This window comes from Callospermophilus lateralis, chromosome 17, assembly GCF_048772815.1.
Source record: "Callospermophilus lateralis isolate mCalLat2 chromosome 17, mCalLat2.hap1, whole genome shotgun sequence".
NCBI lineage: Eukaryota > Metazoa > Chordata > Mammalia > Rodentia > Sciuridae > Callospermophilus > Callospermophilus lateralis.
Genome location: NC_135321.1, coordinates 12940563 through 12959459, shown reverse-complemented (window position 1 = coordinate 12959459; position 18897 = coordinate 12940563). Strand labels below are relative to the sequence as shown.

The 18897-nt window shown below is 35.9% G+C and overlaps 1 protein-coding gene across 1 annotated transcript in view; it reads left to right on the top strand.

Moving 5' to 3' along the window:
* Phlpp1 (PH domain and leucine rich repeat protein phosphatase 1) overlaps positions 1–18897 on the top strand; it is a 223954-nt gene that overhangs the window by 109863 nt on the left and 95194 nt on the right. Inside the window, exon 3 of the mRNA XM_076836775.2 lies at positions 3487–3612. Within this exon, the coding sequence (XP_076692890.2) occupies positions 3487–3612 (126 nt within the window). The remainder of the gene's footprint in view (positions 1–3486; positions 3613–18897) is intronic.

Below are 18897 nucleotides of genomic sequence, written 5' to 3'. Positions count from 1 at the left end.
TGCCCAAGGGACATTTGGTAATATGTGGGAGTGTTTTTGATGGTCAAAAGATTGAACATAAAAATATCAGTTAATATGGGACTAGGTTATGCCATGGACTCGCCTACTTCCTTTTATCTTGGTGATTTTTAACATTTACTTCTCATTCACATTATATATCCATTGCAAATTGGTAGAGTTGGGAAGTGGAGATTTCCCTTTTCATACACTTATGCAGGGACCAGACTTGATAGAAGTTCTGTTCTTTTGTAATTTAACATTTGTGAGCACACGCTGAGAAAGAGGTGACTGAGGTATTATTCATTGACTCCTGTATATTTGAATGCAAAAGTGACAAATGTCATTTCTGTCAACCAGAACTAGTTACATGATTCCACCTTTATTGCCAGGGCTCTGGGAAATGTGGAAAAGTGGGTAGAGTGCCCCATGAGTACCAATATCTTTGCAGCAATCGATATTCTAAGCACTTAAAGGGCAGGGCATTAGAGATTAAAATGCCATGCAGATGTTAGACAGTCCTATATAAGGCACAGTGAAGAACTATTCAATCGAGAAATTCTATAATGACCTCCTTGAGAAATACTTTTTTGGGGTAGATACTTAGGAATGTAGTTCCTGGGCTGTAGAGCATGTGCATATTTACTTTTACAAGATGATACCCAATTGTTTTCCAAGGTTATTGTATACTTTTACCTTTACATTATGTACAGGTGCTCTTGTTTTTCCTCATATTCACCAATACTTTACTGAGGTATTAATGACAACGATAAACTGCACATTTTGATGATAATTTGATACCTGTAAACTCCCGTGAGTACAATTTGATAGGTATGCATATCCCCTTAACCATTACCACAATCAAGGTATAGTGAAAATATCCTTCATCTCTCCAATATTTCCTTGTGTCTCTGTATATCCCCTTCCTTCTACTTCTTCCTACTACTTTCCATTCCCAAGATGCCACTTGCCTGATTCATGTCACTATAGATTAGTTTAAGTGGTATTGAAAGAATGTTTTCTTGAGATATAGTTAATATTTGAATATTGATCTTATATCCAGCCATCTTGATACATTTTTGTTTTTTTAATGAATGTTCATAAATTCTTTTGAGTTTACTTTGAGTTTACTTACATATTCAAATAATGCAATTTTAATTATTTTCTTTTTTTGTCCTGTCTTATAGAATGTCGAATAGAAACGGTAGATATTTGTTTTATTGATGATTTTAAAGAGTAATGTCCACCCTTACCTTTTTGTGTGTGTGTGTGTGTGTGTGTGTTTGTTTGTTTGTTTTTTGGTACCAGTTATTGAACCCAGGGGTACTTTACCACTGAGCCACATCCCCAGTCCTTTTTTTATATTTTATTTAGAGACAGGGTCTCACTGAATTGCTTAGGGCCTCCTTAAATTGCAGAGGCTGGTTTTGAATTTAGGATCCTCCTTCCTAAGCCTGTGCTGCTGGGATTATAGGTATGCACCATGATCTCTGGCCAAAGAGGGATATCTCATTCATTAACACTGATGTTTACCTGGGATTTTGATAACTATTTAGGTTAGTTTAAATGAGTCATCTACGTTCTCAGTTTATTGGAAGTTCTTAAAATGAATGGTGAACAGGTGGTGAATTTTATCAACTGCTTTTTTTTGCCATCAGAGGGATGATAATATGATTTTTTCAGTATGTAAATGTGATTAATGGTTTTAGAGTGCTAGTAAAGTTAAGTTTTCTTTCCTTATCTGAGGTTAATTCAACATGTTCTTGGTATATTTTTCTGTTACTGAATTCTGATGCAACCATTTGTTTAAGATAAGTCTTCATGACAGAGGTTGCCATTAATTTTCCTTTCTGTGACTGTTCTGATCTGGTTGTGGTTATCCTGACCTCATAGAGTGGGTGTTGGCCTTCATTTTTTGTTTGGTGGGTGTTTGTACAAACTTGGAATGATGTTTCTTGAAATTTTGGTAAAACTCATCTGTAAACCATTTAGGCCTGATTTTTTTTTTTTTTTTGAGGAAAAAAATTTGTAAAAATATTCAGTTTCTTAAATGAACTGTTTAGCCCTCCCCCCCCCCCCAATTTAGTATTGGTAAAGTGTATTGTTTTCTAAGAATTTGCCACAAATTATTTATAATCTCTTTTTAATCTCTGATGAATGTAGCCATGTCCTCCCTTTTGATATTAATATTTTTATGACTCTTCTCTTTTTTTTCTTGATAGAACTTGTCAGAGGATTTATCAATTTTATTAGTCTTTTCAGAGAATCAGTGTTTTATTCATTGGTCTCAGTTGTACATTTGTTTTTCATTTCACCAGTTTCTGTATTTTATCAACACCTTCATTCTAGTTTGAGTTTTCCAAGTTTTTGGCTTTGATTTCCACCCTCCAGGTTCTTCCGATCTGTGCTAAGCAAATTAATTTTCTGCCCTCTTTAACAACATGAGTATTTTGAAATATAAATTTCCCTCCACATAGCAACTTCTATTACATTCCATAGATTTTGATAAGTAATATTTTTATAGTTGTCTAGTTCTAAGAATGCTTAGGTTAAGTTTATAGCTTAAAAGTGTGTTATGTAGAAGCATGAAGTCAATTTTCTAAACATACTTGGATTTTAAATGTTTTTTTTATTATTGATTTCTAATTTAATTTTATTTTGGTTTGAGAAAATAATTTGTGTGATAATGGCCTTTTTGAAATCTTTCTACATATTCTGTGTGAGTTGGCTTATGGTCCTTTTTGTAAACAAAACATAGGAGTTTGTAATGTAATATCATGTGACTTTATTGTTTGGATTTGGTTCTTTTGACTATGTTACTGCATTATTAGGACTTGAAAGTTCTTTCATGGAATTTTTCTATCAGGTTAATCTCAGTTTCACATTAAATTTTTAAGAACTTCCTTAACATGTTTGAGGACCTCTTTATAAAACGTTTTAGTTCAGAGTAATAATGCCAAAGTCCCTAAGGAAAAATTCTCCTAAGAGGAAATAAGAACCCCAATCCCTTATTGTGAGGATATAGAAGAATCAGGGAGACTTGTACTACTTTTAAACAAGAAGAAGAAAATTTCACCATGGTGGGGAAATCTAATAAAATTTTTGTTGGGGGTGTGGTTTACTAGGGATTCAACCCAGAGGTGCTTTACGAATTAGCTACATCCCCAGCCTTTATTTTTATTTTTTTGAGATAAGATCTTTAAGTTGCTGAGACTGCCTCAAACTTGTACCCTTAAGCTTCAGCTTCCCTGGTTGCTGGGATTCTAGATGTGTGCATGGCTGCTAATAAAGATTCAACTTCCATTTTTGGTTTCCTTGTGATTCAAATTAGTTGTCAGATGCAGGAACTTAGTTGTTTTAAACAATAAAAGGAACATACAAGGAGAAAGATGTAAGTCTGTGTAGACCCCCTGATCCAAGGGGTAGTTAGTGAAATGTCTTTAGTTCTGCTGTCTTAATTTATTTTTGCCTCTCTGCTTGTTTTTATAGGTAGAAGAAGTCAAAAAGCACCAGCACTGTTTAGCATTTAGCTCCTCTGGACCGCAAAGCCAGACTTACTACATTTGCTTTGATACTTTCACAGAATACCTAAGGTGGCTGCGACAAGTCTCTAAGGTAAGCAAGCACCTACCCAAGAATCAGTTCAATTTTTTGCTTTCTGCAAAATTTCTGTCAGTTTCAAAATATAGTAACATACAGATTTTTTCCCCTGGATATTGCCAGTGGTTAGCAATTTTTAGTTTCTAAAATGCCAATTGTGGCTGAAAAGTAGTTCATTAAAAATTGTTTTTATTTATTTATTTATTTTTTTGTCAGGTTATGTTTGTACTCTAAAAAAAATTTATTGGGTAGACTGGCCTGATTATCTTACTAGTGTTAGAGATAAAAACAAAACAAAACAAAACAAAACATGACATTGAAAGTATTTCAAGGATTATCCCAGGGTAGGACAATTATAAAACAACAGAATGCTCAAGAATTGTTACAAATTTCCCCTCTTTCTCTGACTCTGTTTTCATATAAGCAGTCTAATTCTGTGCCATCTCCCTTTCACCTTTATTCTGCCTTCTTAGTAGTATAATTTTTTCATTTTCTTTTGATCATTTTGTATTTCCCTAATTTCATAAGATCATTATGTCCCATAATGCACCTTTGTGTATGTGTAATGGAAACTAGAATAATGTTATAAAAAGGATGAATGAATGCTGATTTTTCAGGTGCTATGTGAAAAGCTGTTTTTACATCTTGTTTATTATTATGTGTGAAATGAGGGAGTGGATTGTAGTCTTTACTGCTTTGTTTTTGAAATGATGAGACTTCCCTAGGGTTCAGGAGCATTGCAACAGAATTTGCTTTCAGAATTTAAAATTTAAAATCCAATTTGTTAGCCAAGTTGAGCATGATTTACACTGCTTCATGCTGTAATTATTTGTGAAGTAGATGAGTAAGAGAATAATTTTGTGAAATTGTTACAGAAAATTAGAAAATAATGTTTAGAAAGTCTTTTTACAATACTAGCCAAGTATCAAGGGATGCTATTCTTTGAAGATGTGATGTCATTGAGGAGCATTTGTTTCTTTCTCCTCCTACAGAAGAAGCAGTGGCCTGGTTTTGTTTGATAGCACTTAGAAGATTCTCCCAACCTAACAGGCAAATGGAAGTTCTGAATGTATAGGGCAGCTTCCCTACAGGTGAATAAGGGAAAGGCAACACTTTTCCTTCAGATTTGCAAATAGAATTAGTGATATTAGAGGAGATAGGTGCATTTGTCTATTTGTTTTATTTATTCTTTAAACATCTTTATCTTTTCATCTTTTTCTTTTTATTGGTACATTATAATTAGACACACTAGTGGAATTTGTTCTTAAATATTCTTACATGCACACAATGTAATACTATACTTTCCATAAGGAGATGTTTTGATCTTTTAGGCCAAGTGCAGAGTAAAAATGCTTTGTGTTGTAATTATTTGTGAAGTGGATGAGTAAGAGAATAATTTTGTGAAATTGTTACAGAAAATTTGAAGATAATGTTTAGTAAGTTTTTTTTTATAGTATTGGCCAAGTTTGAATTATCAAGGGAATACCATTCTTTGATGGCATTTTAGATCAGACATCTGGTGCCTTACATTCTTTTTTTTTTTTTTTAAATTTTTTTGTAGTTGTTGCTGGACCTTTATTTTATTCATTTATTTATATGTGGTGCTGAGAATCCAACCCAGTGCCTCACACATGTGAGGCAAGTGCTCTACCACTGAGCGATGACTTTAGCCCTTCATATTCTTTTTGAAACAAGTTGGTGGTATAAATTCTTAAACATGAATAAAAATATAAATCATAAAAAGCCAGCCTCAGCAAAAGCAAAGCGCTAAGCAACTCAGTGAGACCCTGTCTCTAAATAAAATACAAAAAATAGGCTGGGGATGTGACTCAGTAGTCAAGTGCCCCTGAGTTCAATCGCCAGTACCCTCCTCCCCTCCAAAAAAATCATAAATATCAAGCATGTTGTATCAGATTATTTTGATTGAAACTGTAGTAACAAAAATATTAATAGTCTTGTATGTTAAATATACACACAATTGGTAAGTTACTGTTCTAAATTCAGCAAGCATTTGCTAACCACCGTCTTTTAGTCAGACTGTGTTTTATGCACTAGGGATATAGCAGAAAACAAGTCCAGTTTCTCTTTATTGGTAAATCTTATGGGGGAGGGGAGACAGATGATAAGTAAATAGGCAAGAAAGAAAATTGCAAGTAATCATAATGTATAATACAAGATGATGTGACAAAGAATGGTAGGGGAAGGAGAACTTTTGGGGGAGGAACATTTAAAATGCAACTTTAGTGAAAAAATGTCATTATTTGAAGATTTGGTCAGATGAAGCTTATAGGAAGAGGGTAAAGATAGTGTGAAGTCCCTAAGATTGTAATGAGGGACTGTTACAGGATGAGAATTCAAGGTTAGTAGGGGTCTTTAGAATAGTAAAGAGTTTGGATTTTATTATTAATGAAATGGCAAACCACTAAAGAGCTTTCTTGCATAAACTGGTATGATCTGACATTAGTGGTAACTAGACTGTAGAGGGCAAGAGCAGAAGTAGGTAGGCCTGACCCTCAAGTCTCCTGTTAGTTTAGGTTGGAGGTGAGGATAGCTTTGCAGTGGAAGTAGAGAGACATGAATAGATGTGTTTTGGAGATGGAGTAACAGTGTTATTGATAAATTACATATACGACGTGGGAAAAGGAAGAAATAAAGATTGCTTTCCAGACTCTTATTTTGATTGCTGGGTAGATAGTTACTTCAGTAAGAAACCCATAGCTAAAAAAAAAAGAAAAAAAAAAAAAAAGAAAAGAAACCATAGCTCTACTTAGACTTGATATATTTATACCTTTAAAACTATGGCAAAGTGTAGTTTCGGACTCCAGAGAGCTTCTCTTCCAAAAGCGGGCAGAGAGGCAAAAACACAAGAGGTGGTTGATGAACTGTCTGTCATAGGGTGTGAAAGTATTGATTTCTGCCTCATTGCTGGTAATCATGAATGTTAGATGTTAGCTTGGCTAGTATTCTTTCCTAATTTTAATTTCCTAATTCCTAATTTGCCATCTCTGTGGTCTAGTAGTGTAGTGTGTCATAACAATACTCACTCTGATTATTTGAATTATGAGCAGATTCAGATACCAGACTTCTTCAGAAGGAGATGGTGGAGGATGGTGGAACTATTGTGGTCCTGGAGAAGGGTTGGTGGAAGGATGGGGGAGAGGGTGTTTCAGGTAGTTTCCCTTTTCAGTGATTATTGTATCTCCATTAAAAAGTGTTCGAAATCTAGGTGCTGAAGTGCAGTGCATATACATATTGTAATTAAATAGAAAATGAGCTGTAAGGAACGGATTAAAGATGTTAGATATTGTAGAATAAATGAGTGAAGAAGCTCCTCATTTGGTTAGGAATCCCACATAAAATATGGTCACACCCCTCTTTTTGAAATTTTTTGATACTGGGGATTGAATTTAGGGGCACTCAACCACTGAGCTGCATCCCAGCCCTATTTTGTATTTTAATTTAGAGACAGGGTCTCACCGAGTTTCTTAGCACCTTGCCATCGCTGAGGCTGGCTTTGAACTTTCGATCCTCCTGTCTTAGCCTTCCAAGCTGCTGGGGTTACAGCTGGGATTACAGGCATGCACCATGGTGCCCAGACATACCTCTCTTTAAACCTACTATATTGAGGATAATATTATGGTCTTATCTTGGACCTTAACTCAACATCTTGGGAGAGTAGAACAGAGAGAGAATCTCACTATGTTTGGGAATATGTGCTTATGGAGAATTTGGCATAGATATAGCATCCTTATTTTTAAGTGAGGATTCATTATGATAAGAATCTGAAAGAAAAAATAAACAACTGAGAGGAAAATTTGAGTTTCTGATTCAAAAAAGATTTTTTTTTTGTAGTTGTAGAAGGACAGAGTGCCCTTATTTTATTTGTTTATTCTTATGTGTTGCTGAGGATCGAACCCAGTGCCTCACACATGCTAGGCAATTGCTCTGCCACTGAGCTACAGCCCCAGCCCATGAGTTTCTGATTTTTAATGACTGTTGCACCCCGCTAATGGTAGGAGGACACAAAGAACCAAATTCCAGTTATTTTAAGTCAAAATGAAATAGATAAGTAATTTAAAAGGAAAATTCTTTATTTTTAGTATATTCTTCGGATTTTAGCTAAAAGAGAAGTATTACTGTTCTTTATTTGGTTTGGGGAAATTTTAGAAGCTTATTAGTTATGTTCTACCAAAATTGACTTTTTTTTAAGCATAATCTTAGCACTTAATATTGCTTGACAAAATAATACACATGGCGGTCCCATTTGGGTGTGTATTAGCAGTGGACACTAAGGAGGAGCTCCTTTGGGATGATTACAGTATTGGTTTTAAAGTCATCCCTTAAATATCGAAGCACAGTGTACTTTAAAAATTGAGTAAACATGCATGGTATGCAGTGTAAAAAAGGGCTTTCTTTGCTCAGTAGGCACATGTCCATCATATTTTCAAAGTGATTGGAGGGACAGTGATATAGGTAGTAGCTGAGAGGTCATCTGGAATTGTGGAAGAGCCCCTATCAAATATAAGGGTACCACTAAGGAAATGTTGACCTAGCTGTTCATCCTTGTGGTCCTCTTTTTAGAGTGTGTTTGCTTTAGACATGTTGATTGATTCTGTGAATTCTTTTCTAAGTTAGTCTTTCATGTGAATCTCTAGCCTGTCTTATTTTAAATTAGGAATTTTAGTCACTTCTGTGACACTATATTAATGCCATTTTAAAATCCGTCTCTTTATTTCATAGAAGATTAAAAGTGAATTCAGATCACTGATTTATTGTTGTATGTATGTGTTTTTAACTTTTTATTATGGAAAATGTCAAATATTCAGAAGTAGAGACCATAGTGTTTTTTTTAATATATTTTTTAGTTTTAGGTGGGCACAATATCTTTATTTTATTTGTTTATTTTTATGTGGTGCTGAGGATTGAACTCAGTGCCTCATGTGCACTAGGCATGCCCTTTACCACTGATCCACAACCCCAGCTCCAAGATCATAGTGTTTTAACCCTGACATACTTGTGACCCCGCCTGCCAGCTATTAACTCATGGCCAGTATGTTTTATCTGTATACTCCCTGTTCTCTCTATGTCTCTACGACACAGCAAACTCCATATATCTATTATTATACCCGCAAGTATTTTTGTGTTTGTGTGTTTTAAAGAATAAACATTTAACATAATTATGATTATTTTTACAAATCTTCTATTCAGGATACAAAGATTAGAGAGGTGATTCAGGTGTCCTATTCTTGAAATAATGTTGTAGGATGTGATATCAAAGAGCGGAAGAAAAGGGCATGAAATGATTTTTTAACGTTTTATCAGACAGACTGTTCTCAAGTATTGATTAGCTAAATGAAAATGAAAACAATTTACTACTTGGCACAATGCAAAGTTTGGTATTTTGAATTTAGGTAGTAAAACGACTGAATTGAAAACGAGGAATATAGAGTCTCCCTTATCCAAAATGTTGAGGACCAGAAGTGTTCTAGTTTTTTTTGATTTTGGAATATTTGCATATACACATTGGGGATGGGACCCAAGTCTAAACTTTTCATAGGTTTCATAAACCTATAATATATATCTTGAAGGCAATTTTATGTAACATTTAGTGTGCTTGCATTTTTGGTTCTTACCTATCACATAAAGACAGGCGTATAATTTTGCACTTGTGCATTATATTGGCACTCAAAAATTTTTGGATTTAGGAGCATTTTGGATTTTAGATTTTCAGATTGGAGATGCTCAACGTGTACTATTTCTGATAGGTACCCCCTCTTCCCATTGTCCTAGTTCTCTTTTATAGAGAAAAGGAAAAGATGTGACATGACCTCTTCCAAGAACCTTAAACCAGGCCATTTTGAGTTATAACATGTGAGGATCAGGTCAGTGTTATCAAGTCAGGTCTCATCAGGGCTGTTTTGCTTGTCTGTGTGTCTCCTTACGTTGAATAGTAGGTGACTGTGATTATCACTGTTATCTCTTGTGCTATGTAACTCGTAGTGTCCACTGTAATATTTTAATTCTAGGCCAGGGACTTGAAAAAGAGCCTCATTTTATACTGAATTAAAGATTATGTGAAATGATGAGTAAACATTACCCTTTAAATAAAAGTAAGATATAAAATTGAACTTTTGGTTTCATGTGCTTAAAAATAGTATTTTATTATCCAGATTGAACTCATAGAACATGTTACTGACCTCTGAGTCAAGTGATTCTAGTGTAATAGAACTGAAATAGATTCATGTCATTAAAGGTAGTTGCCAGGAAACCATTAGTATGACTCTGTCATCTTTTACATATGTATTTTGCCTCTTAACTTGAAGTGTAGTTAGAGAGTCTGCTACTTTTTGTCAAAATGGCCTGTCATTTGTCCCTTAGGAATTGTGTCGTAGTTTGTTACATTGGGTCTGTAAGAGTAATAGGCTTTGTTCTTAATACCCATTCTACTAAGGCATCCAGGGCTTTTCTGGAAACCTTTACTTAATATTTTATACCCATTTGTTAAGTAAAGAATAAAGGCTTTTTTTTTCCCTTTCTTTTTTAAGAGAGAGTGAGAGAGAGGGAGAAAGAGAGAGAATTTCAATATTTATTTTTTAGTTTTTGGCGGACACAACATCTTTGTTTGTATGTGGTGCGGAGGATTGAACCTGGGCCGCACGCATGCCAGGCGAGCGTGCTACCGCTTGAGCCACATCCCCAGCCCCAAGAATAAAGGCTTTTTGACCAAGGACAATCTACCAAGTATATGGTAGTATCGACAGTGGAACAAAGGGTCTAAGTGATATGGATTTACACTTATAAAATGTGACCTCCATCTTGAGAAGATTGCTCTTGTTCCAAGTTTGTAGTGACATTGTGATAGAAGAGTGGAAATTTAGTATAGGGGATATTTGGGTATAGGAAAATCAAGGTGGAAAGGAGCAAGCTGAGTTTTAAAGGTTCAATAAGAGTTCACTGTGAGTACAAGAGGAAATTTCATTTCAAGGTGAGGTAAAATATGTGCAAAGGCAAAAATATGTGTAAAATGTGAAGCCATGATTGTGTCACAGATGTCTGAGCAGTGTGAAAAAGAGATAAAAGAAGAGGCCAGATAAATTGAAAGAGTACTGATCAGTATAGATTGTTTCCTGCTAGTTCCATTTCATTTTCTTGTGGAAATTCGACTAAATTACCAAATATTACAATTAACTTGCCAATTGACCTTGTTATATAAGAATTTATACTGTGGAGTCATTCCTTATTACAGATATAATAAGAATTTGTGGAACTTAGAAATTCTGCTTTGAATTTAGGCTAAAGATGAAATATATTGGGTTGCATTGAATCTTAGTTTTGTTAAACATAAAACTGTGGCTGTTAGGAGAAAGAGTAGAGCAGTCTCTCTTATTGTTAAAATAAGCTTCATTTCCTCCTGTCCCATTTCCACACTGCTCATCCCTATGTTCTTTTTATGATGACTGTTGATTCTGAAATCCTCGTTAATATATTCCTTTAGTTCTAAGTTATTTCAGTTTAAAACTTAATTATCTTGTTTCCTCCAAAGTTTTGTAATTCAGTTTTTTATAAATAATGAAGATACCTCATTAGCTTACCATCCCATGACAAAGAATCATGCATTTATGGAGCAGCAACTGTTTGTGTATTTAGCTGTTACCATTTTAAACTCACCCCTTGTTCCTGTGTCTTCCTTCTTCCTGTCTTTTTAACCCTTCCTGCTTTCCTCTCTAGCTGTGTTGAAATTAGCAGAGCTGTTGCTATCCCTGCTCATCAGGAGATGGAGAGAGAGAGAGGAAAGAGAGAGAACACACTTTTCTCTTTGTGCCAGGCACTAGTCTAGGGTCCTCTTGGATTCTCGGGATCTCAGCAAATGGAAATATGTTCCTCATATTCCTGGTAGAACTCTGGAAATATTTTCCCAAAAAAATTATTAAGGAAGGTTGGTTGGAATTTGAATTACTATAACTAGTACTTTAAAATACACATGGATTTTGGCTATGTTATCTTTAATAAAGTACATTATAGGTTTCAAGCTAGGCACTTAAAACTCTACTTTAAAGTTACAATAACATTGTTTTAAGAATGGGAAGGGCCCTTGTAAGGTTTGCTAAGAAGGTGATATTAATTATAGTTGTCTGAAATAATTGCCCTAATGATAGTTTGGCATTTCTTTTGTAAGTATTCTTTTTTTTTTTAAAAAAAAGTATTTATTTTTTTTAGTTTTAATTGGACACACTACCTTTATTTTATTTATTTCTCTTTATGTGGAAACCTTTAGTATGGTAGTATCGACAGTGGAACTAAGGGTCTAAGTGATATGGATTTACACCTAGCACTCAGATGCTAGGTGAGTGCTCTACCACTGAGCCACAACCCCAGCCACTTGTAAATGTTCTTTAACCTTGAGTTCTAGTCATCATCAAATGGCTGTTAGTTCACTAAAATTTAGAATTTAAAAAAGACCTTGTAGACTCCCAGATGCTCACGTCCCCCCGCCTCCATGTCTGTAGTGTTTCAGATGTCTACAGTGTCTTTAGATAACAGTTCTTTCTTATAAGTCATCTGAAGTCTTTATTTCTATAGCTTCAGTGAACCTGTTTTGCTCTCTGAAATAACACAAAATACTTCTATTCTCCCTTCCATCTGATAGTCTCTAAATATTGCCGTTATTGATCATCTAAAATGATGAACACTGATAGCCTCTAAATATTGCAGTTATTAATCATCATAAATGATAAACAGATTGTATTTAAGGAATCTGAGATGCCTTCGGAGTCATCCAAGTTAGATTAAATTGGCTTCAGTGTGGAGGGAACTATTGTTGTCTGTTTCTTTGAAAACTGGTCAATGTGATTCTGCAACCTATACAATTAGAAAAATGAGAAATTATACCCCATTTGATTCAAATGTATGAAATGTCAAGATCATTGTACTGTCATGTGTAACTAATAAAAAAATACATTCATATATCAGAAACTTAATATATGATTAACCATGTTCTGTATATGGACATATTATATTTTGAAGTTGAATACCTTTAACCTGAGGGCTTTAAGGTTAGAAAATCCTTGAAAGTTTAGTTTCTCTATATGCTTAATTATCTTGGGAGTCCAGAGTATTTTTAACCTAGAGTATTATAAAATAGGGAAAATGGAATAATTAAAAAGAATCCATGAACTCTCTATATTACACACACTGGACCTTGGGTGTAAGACTTGGAACTTAAACGTCAACTTTGTTTTTATTTCAAATACATTTGTAATGTAGTTGTATATTTGTATGCATTAAAGTTGAAAGTTAGAATGTAAGTGTTTCAGGGTTTGCTGCTCCTTGTCAAGTAGGTGCCACATAATGGAGGAATGCTGCCATGACTTTCAGAACATTCTCAGGTAGTAACATTCTCAAGACATTTGTTTACACATATTTTGTCAATAAGGAAGGAGGAAGGAACTCTGGGTTCAGATTTTATCTCCACCCAAGCCAAGCTCTATTTTTTTTTTTTTTTTAATTGTTACTGAGAAGCACAATGGGGTTTATGTGTGTGGAGTGGAGATAACTGTTAGGACATTACTGATGATTTTGGAAGGCTGTTGGTGCCATTTCCACTGACCCTACTCAGTTGTCTCTAACTTATAAAGAGTGAGGTGCCAGGTCTCATTTTCATCTTTGGCTACACAGCGAGCTCTGGACAAACACACCAGAAGTGTCTTTGAATTCATGGCCCATTTTTTATGTGGGGGACTGACTCCTTGTTGGTAGTTGGTACTGTGGAAAGGGAGTTCTGAGGTCTGTGTTCCTTGACATGTGTGTCTTCATTGTGCCCTTGCACAGACATTATTGAATTGTAGTTTAGATGTCCATGTCAAGGGGCTAAGCCTTTGAAGATAAAAACTGCATCTCAAGTAACAATTCTGCCTCAGTACCAAGTACAGTCGTGGTTCATAAAGAACAAAGATGGAGACATGCATTGAGCAATTTGCTCATTGTAGCTTGATAGCTTGAGGATGTTGACCTCTCATCCACCTTCTTGTTCATGCCTTGGCAGAGAGAGGTAGGAATGCCTAATAGGACTCAGTCTTTATTTCTCTTTATTGATTTTTCTAGCTGGATTCTTGAACAATGGCCCAAATGTGTTGTTTCTTCTCTAGGTTGCAGCTGTATTTCAATTGATACCTTATGGCTTTTCATCTCCCCCTCCCCTTGTGTGTGTGTGTGTGTGTGTGTGTGTGTGTGTGTGTGTTTATTTTGTTTATTTATATGTGGTGATGAGAATTGAACCCAGGGCCACATCCATGCTAGGCAAATGCTCTATCACCCCAGCCCAATGGCTCTTCATCTTAAAATCATACCTTCCTCCAAATGCACTTGCCTTTATAGAATCCTGTCTCTAATTTTTTAGTATCGATAGCCTCTCCAGATTTCCTGTTGTCTTCATTGATTTGCCATTTCATTACTTCTGATAATTTAGAATGTTGTATAAATTTGCATGTTTGCTATTTTAAAATTTCCCCTCCATCATTTTACCTATTAAGAAAAAAGCAGTGCTAAGATAAATGAGATGTCATTGTGAAAAGGTCTATGGTCAAATAAGGTGTTTCTATAGATTTTTTTTTTAAATGATTGCATATTGTGGAGCAATGGTAATTAAAATTTTTATTAAAATTGAAGATTTTGGGTGGATAAGGATAAAGTTGAAAATAAGTTGTTAGAATTCTCAGCTGATAAAGAGTAATAAACTATATTTCAAAATTATATTCTCTCCCTTTGTGCTTTCTCAAAGCATTTGTAGGGTGGGGAGAATGAGAATTAAAACTAGGTCAGTTGAGGTTAAGAACTGTTTACAGAAGTCTAGTGAATTCCCCAGAGATTGTCCTTTCAGCCAGGGGCATAATTTCCCAAGCCACTGAAGGTTGGACCAGAGCAATTAATGACTCATAATGCCAGTTCACACAGTCTTTTACTTTATACAAGCAGAATTATTTGTGCTATTTCAGCTGCTTTGACCAAGGCTTTCATAGTCATTTTTCTTAACTTTAAGCATTCTGTGCACATAAAAAGGATAAATACAACTTTACTAGAGTACAGAGGGGACCAAATATCACATGAATATTATGGTGAACTTTCCCTTGTCTAAGAAAGCCTGTTGTCCCCTAAGGGAGCCATCAAGTATAATGTGAGTAATGCAGAGTGCAAGTGCTTTTGCAGGGAAAGGTGACAGTTTTGAAAGCAATGGGGACATATGTTAGGGAGAGGACAGATATGTAGGTTTAGAAATGTACCTCAGCTCAACTCAGCATAAAATTTGGGGCTTAAGTGACCTAAGTGAGAGCAAAAAATTAGGAAAGTTTCAAGCAGAGTCGCATGTTAAGGAAATGTGTTAAAAAAAAAAAAAAGCCCATGAAGCAGTCTGAAACTTACTGTTCATATTTTTTAGTGTTCTTTGGGGAAAATATTTTGAGTCTGAATGAACTTCCCCCCCATATATGTTTCCAAGTCATTTGGAAAAGAAGACAACCTAAGCAGATTTTTGGATTCATGTTCATGTTGATATATCTCCTAAAATATGTAGGTTCATGAAGGGAAAATCCCATTTAATTGACTAAATTATTGGCTTTAAATTTTTTATTGTTATTGTTAATATAGACTAGAACTAATTTCCCAAGTCATAGTTACCTTGAACTGATCTAACACTTGAATATATTCATGTATAGTTTATGATGGTCTTTGATTGTGCTTTATCTGTGTTAACTGCTCAAGATAGCAATAACAGTGGACAGTATGCTATAGTATTTTTGTTTTGTTTTTTTCTTATAGATTTGTTTGTTTATTTATTTTTTGTGGTGCTGGGGATTGAACCCAGGGCTTTGTGCATGTGAGGCAAGCACTCTACCATCTGAGCTATATCTCCAGCCCTTGTTGTTACAGATTTGTATTCTTTGTAGTTGTAGATATTAGTTTAGGGATACTTGGTTTACAAGCTTCTCCTTATTTCTTTTTTTAAAAAATATTTATTTTTTAGTTTTAGGTGGACACAATATCTTTATTTTACATTTATGTGGTGTTGAGGATCGAACCCAGTGCCTCGTGCTAGGCAAGTGCTCTACCACTGAGCCACAACCCCTGCCCCTCCTTATTTCTTAAAATGGGAAAAGTTATTTTTAGTGTAGTGTTGAGCTGACCAGGCATGTATTCTTTATTCCACTTAAGAGATGAGGAAACTGAAGGACAGCTCGATGAAGTGACTTATTCAAAGCTGCATACCTAGTAAGTACTAGAACTGTCTCTACACGTCCTTCAACTTGTTAAGTCCATCTTTAGGCCTCAACTTTGTGTCTTCCACTGTCTTGAGGTTTGTGGATGTAATAGAAATACAATAGCTTTTGACAAAGCATCCCCCCACCACCCACAATGCTGGGGGTTGAACCCAGGACCTCATGCAAGCAAGCAATGTATAACAGAGCTATATCCCTAACCCACCAAAAAAGATTTTATATTCTGGTTGTGAGGTCCTTTAAAAGTCCTTTTCCTCAACAGAGATTTGAGGCATTCTCACATTCGTCAGATTCTTTAACTTTATTTCCAAAGTTTTGTAGCTCTTTGCACTTTAAATCTTTCAAAGTTTGGTTAGGTGTTCACTGATTGAGGGCATTGCTGTGGCCCAATTGGACAAGTAAGTCCATGATCTCAAGGAATGATGGCCCCAATGAGCCTTTACATTTTTGGGAAATTGTGTTTGGTCAGCAGATGGTCCCTTTTGCTTCTCTCTAGGAGGATTCATTGTCACTACTTTGTCTTTATTCCTAAGGCTTAAGCTTCTCCTAGGGTTTGCTTTTCCTTGCTCTAGTCATATTATTGTGTATGAGAGTTAGAGGATCCCCCTTTCCGGTGAGATCTAAGTTGCATTCTAGGCCCTGACCTGATGGTGTGGAGTTGACAGTTCAAGCTCTTGTTCACACTCTAGTTCTGCTGCCACTTTAGCCACATGGCCTTAGGCTCACTCACTCTGACTCAGTTTAACCTTCATCTCTGAGATAGGAAAAGTTCTCATTATGCTGAACAGTTATGAAAATTAAGTGAAATAGGTCTTTAGCTCTTGGAAGAAAGCCTGTCACAAGGGAAGCACTTTCTGAATGTTGAAATGTTACTGCTGTTACTACTACTTGGAAAAAAAAAAAAAAAGCTAGGTTGATAAAGGCTGCTGGCTCTGATGAGGTGTATCCAGGTGGCTTTCTTACTAATATTTATTATTTATGTAAGTCTGCCTTATTTTGAGAATGATCTTAGTTTTAATAACTGTGGTGTGGATAGCTGTGGTATAGGAGGGCCACAGCTTCTTTGGCAAACCCAGCTGGTAGTTTTTTTCATTTGGGAATGGAGCAAACCTTCCAGCAAGAGTGCTTTCCTTTCTTTATAGTAGAGACCTGATGTACCCAGGTTGGTCTAGGTAGAAGCATTTACATCTCCTGCCCTGGCTTTAGAGAATGGGGCTGGCAGAATCACAGCTTGTGGTACCCTCCGTGGTCACCTTGGCAGCTCTGCCCCAGAACTATCATGATAAATTGAATTTATGTTATTATTTATGTTTTAGATTTTACTACTTCTTCTGTGGTTCCCACAAGATCACTCTAGGTGGTTGTAGCCTTATTGATGGAGCTTCTGCCCCCTGTTCCAGCAGAAACAGCTTACAATATAGAATGAGGAAAGGAGCAAATACAACTTGACTTTTAATCATTTTCTCTTAGGTATCCAAAGGGCGTATTTAGGGATGCTTCAGCTGAAATAGAAGTTATCTTCAGAATAGTCTCCTGGTGAAAGAGTGTTGTAGATAAGTCAGAGGAAAACTGGTAAGAAAGGAAGGAGTTATTGTGAAGTAGTCCACTGGCTCTTTTTCCAGCAGTGCATCCTGAGGGTCTCACCAAGGACTAAGCTTGGGCTTTTCTCAGTGAACAAAACAGAAAAACCTTGCCCTTAGGGAGTGTGTGGTGTAGACACAGATGAAAAAATAAGGAAGTTGCATAGTACGGTGGTGATCATGTCACACTTTCGGAACCTTTCCCTGTTTCCTCTTTTGCTCACATTATAAGAATCATAACAGTGGCCTAAAGGGCACCACGAGATTTGCTGTTGGCCTCTCCCCTTTACTTGTCAGACCTCATTGTCAGTCATTGCTCACATTCTTTGAATATGCGAGACCCACTCCTATTTTAAGATCCTTATTCTGGCTTCTTCCTCTTCCTGGAATATTATTCTAAATAAATTTTTCAACTACCTCCTCCTGTCTGAAAAGTGGCCCTTTCAGTAGGGATCACCCTGACCAGCCTATTTAAATGATAGTCTACCATTCTCCCAACAACCCTGATCTCCTTTTCTGTGCTATCACCCACCCCCCACCCCCAGTACTTACCAGTTTTTAACATATTTGTTTGTGAAGTGAGTTTAATGGGGATAGGGACCTTCATTTTGTTTACTGAACTGTGTTAAGTGCCTACCTACAATGATAATTGGTACATGATAGGTATTCAGTAAACATGAGTACATGGAAATGAAAATTGCCATTGAAAATTAAAGAAGGATTGTATTAGTTTCCTGTAACTGCTTAAACAAGTTAACAAAATCCTGCTGACATAAAAGAACGAAAATTTATTCTCTTATAGGTCTAGAGGCCAGAAGTTCAAAATTAAGATGTCTTAGGGCCTTGCTCCCTCTAAAAGCTCACAGGGAATCTTTTTTCAGCTTCTAGTGGCTCCAAGTGTCCTGGTTTCTAGCCACATCATTCACATTTCTGCTTTTATGGTCACGTCACCTTTTTCTCTTCTATCTCAAACCCCTCTCCTCTCTGGTATTTGAGGACACATGGATTTGTATTTAGGGCTCACCTGGTTAATCGGTTAATCACCATCCTCTCAAGATCCTTCACTTAATCACATATTTTGGCATATGAGGTAAATTTACTCTTTTGCATGTAAGATAATATTCAGTTTCCAGGGATTAGAATGTGGATATATATTTTGGGGGCCATCATGTGCCTACTACAAAAGGCTAAGGGGTGCTTTGGTTATTAGAAGGAAGAAATTTCCAGGTGTGCCACACAGTAGAAACTGAAACATAGGGGAAGGAAAGTCAGAAGACTGATCTCATCCCCTCACCCCGAAATTAAATACTCATACAGAAGAGTACAAAAGATGATATTATAGTTTCCATGTGCTACCCTCCCAAGTTGTTAGTATCTCAGTGTAGTTGCTTGCTTCGCATCTTCTTTTGCCCCTCTGATAAGGAAGTAAGCACTAGAGGTAAACTTGAAAT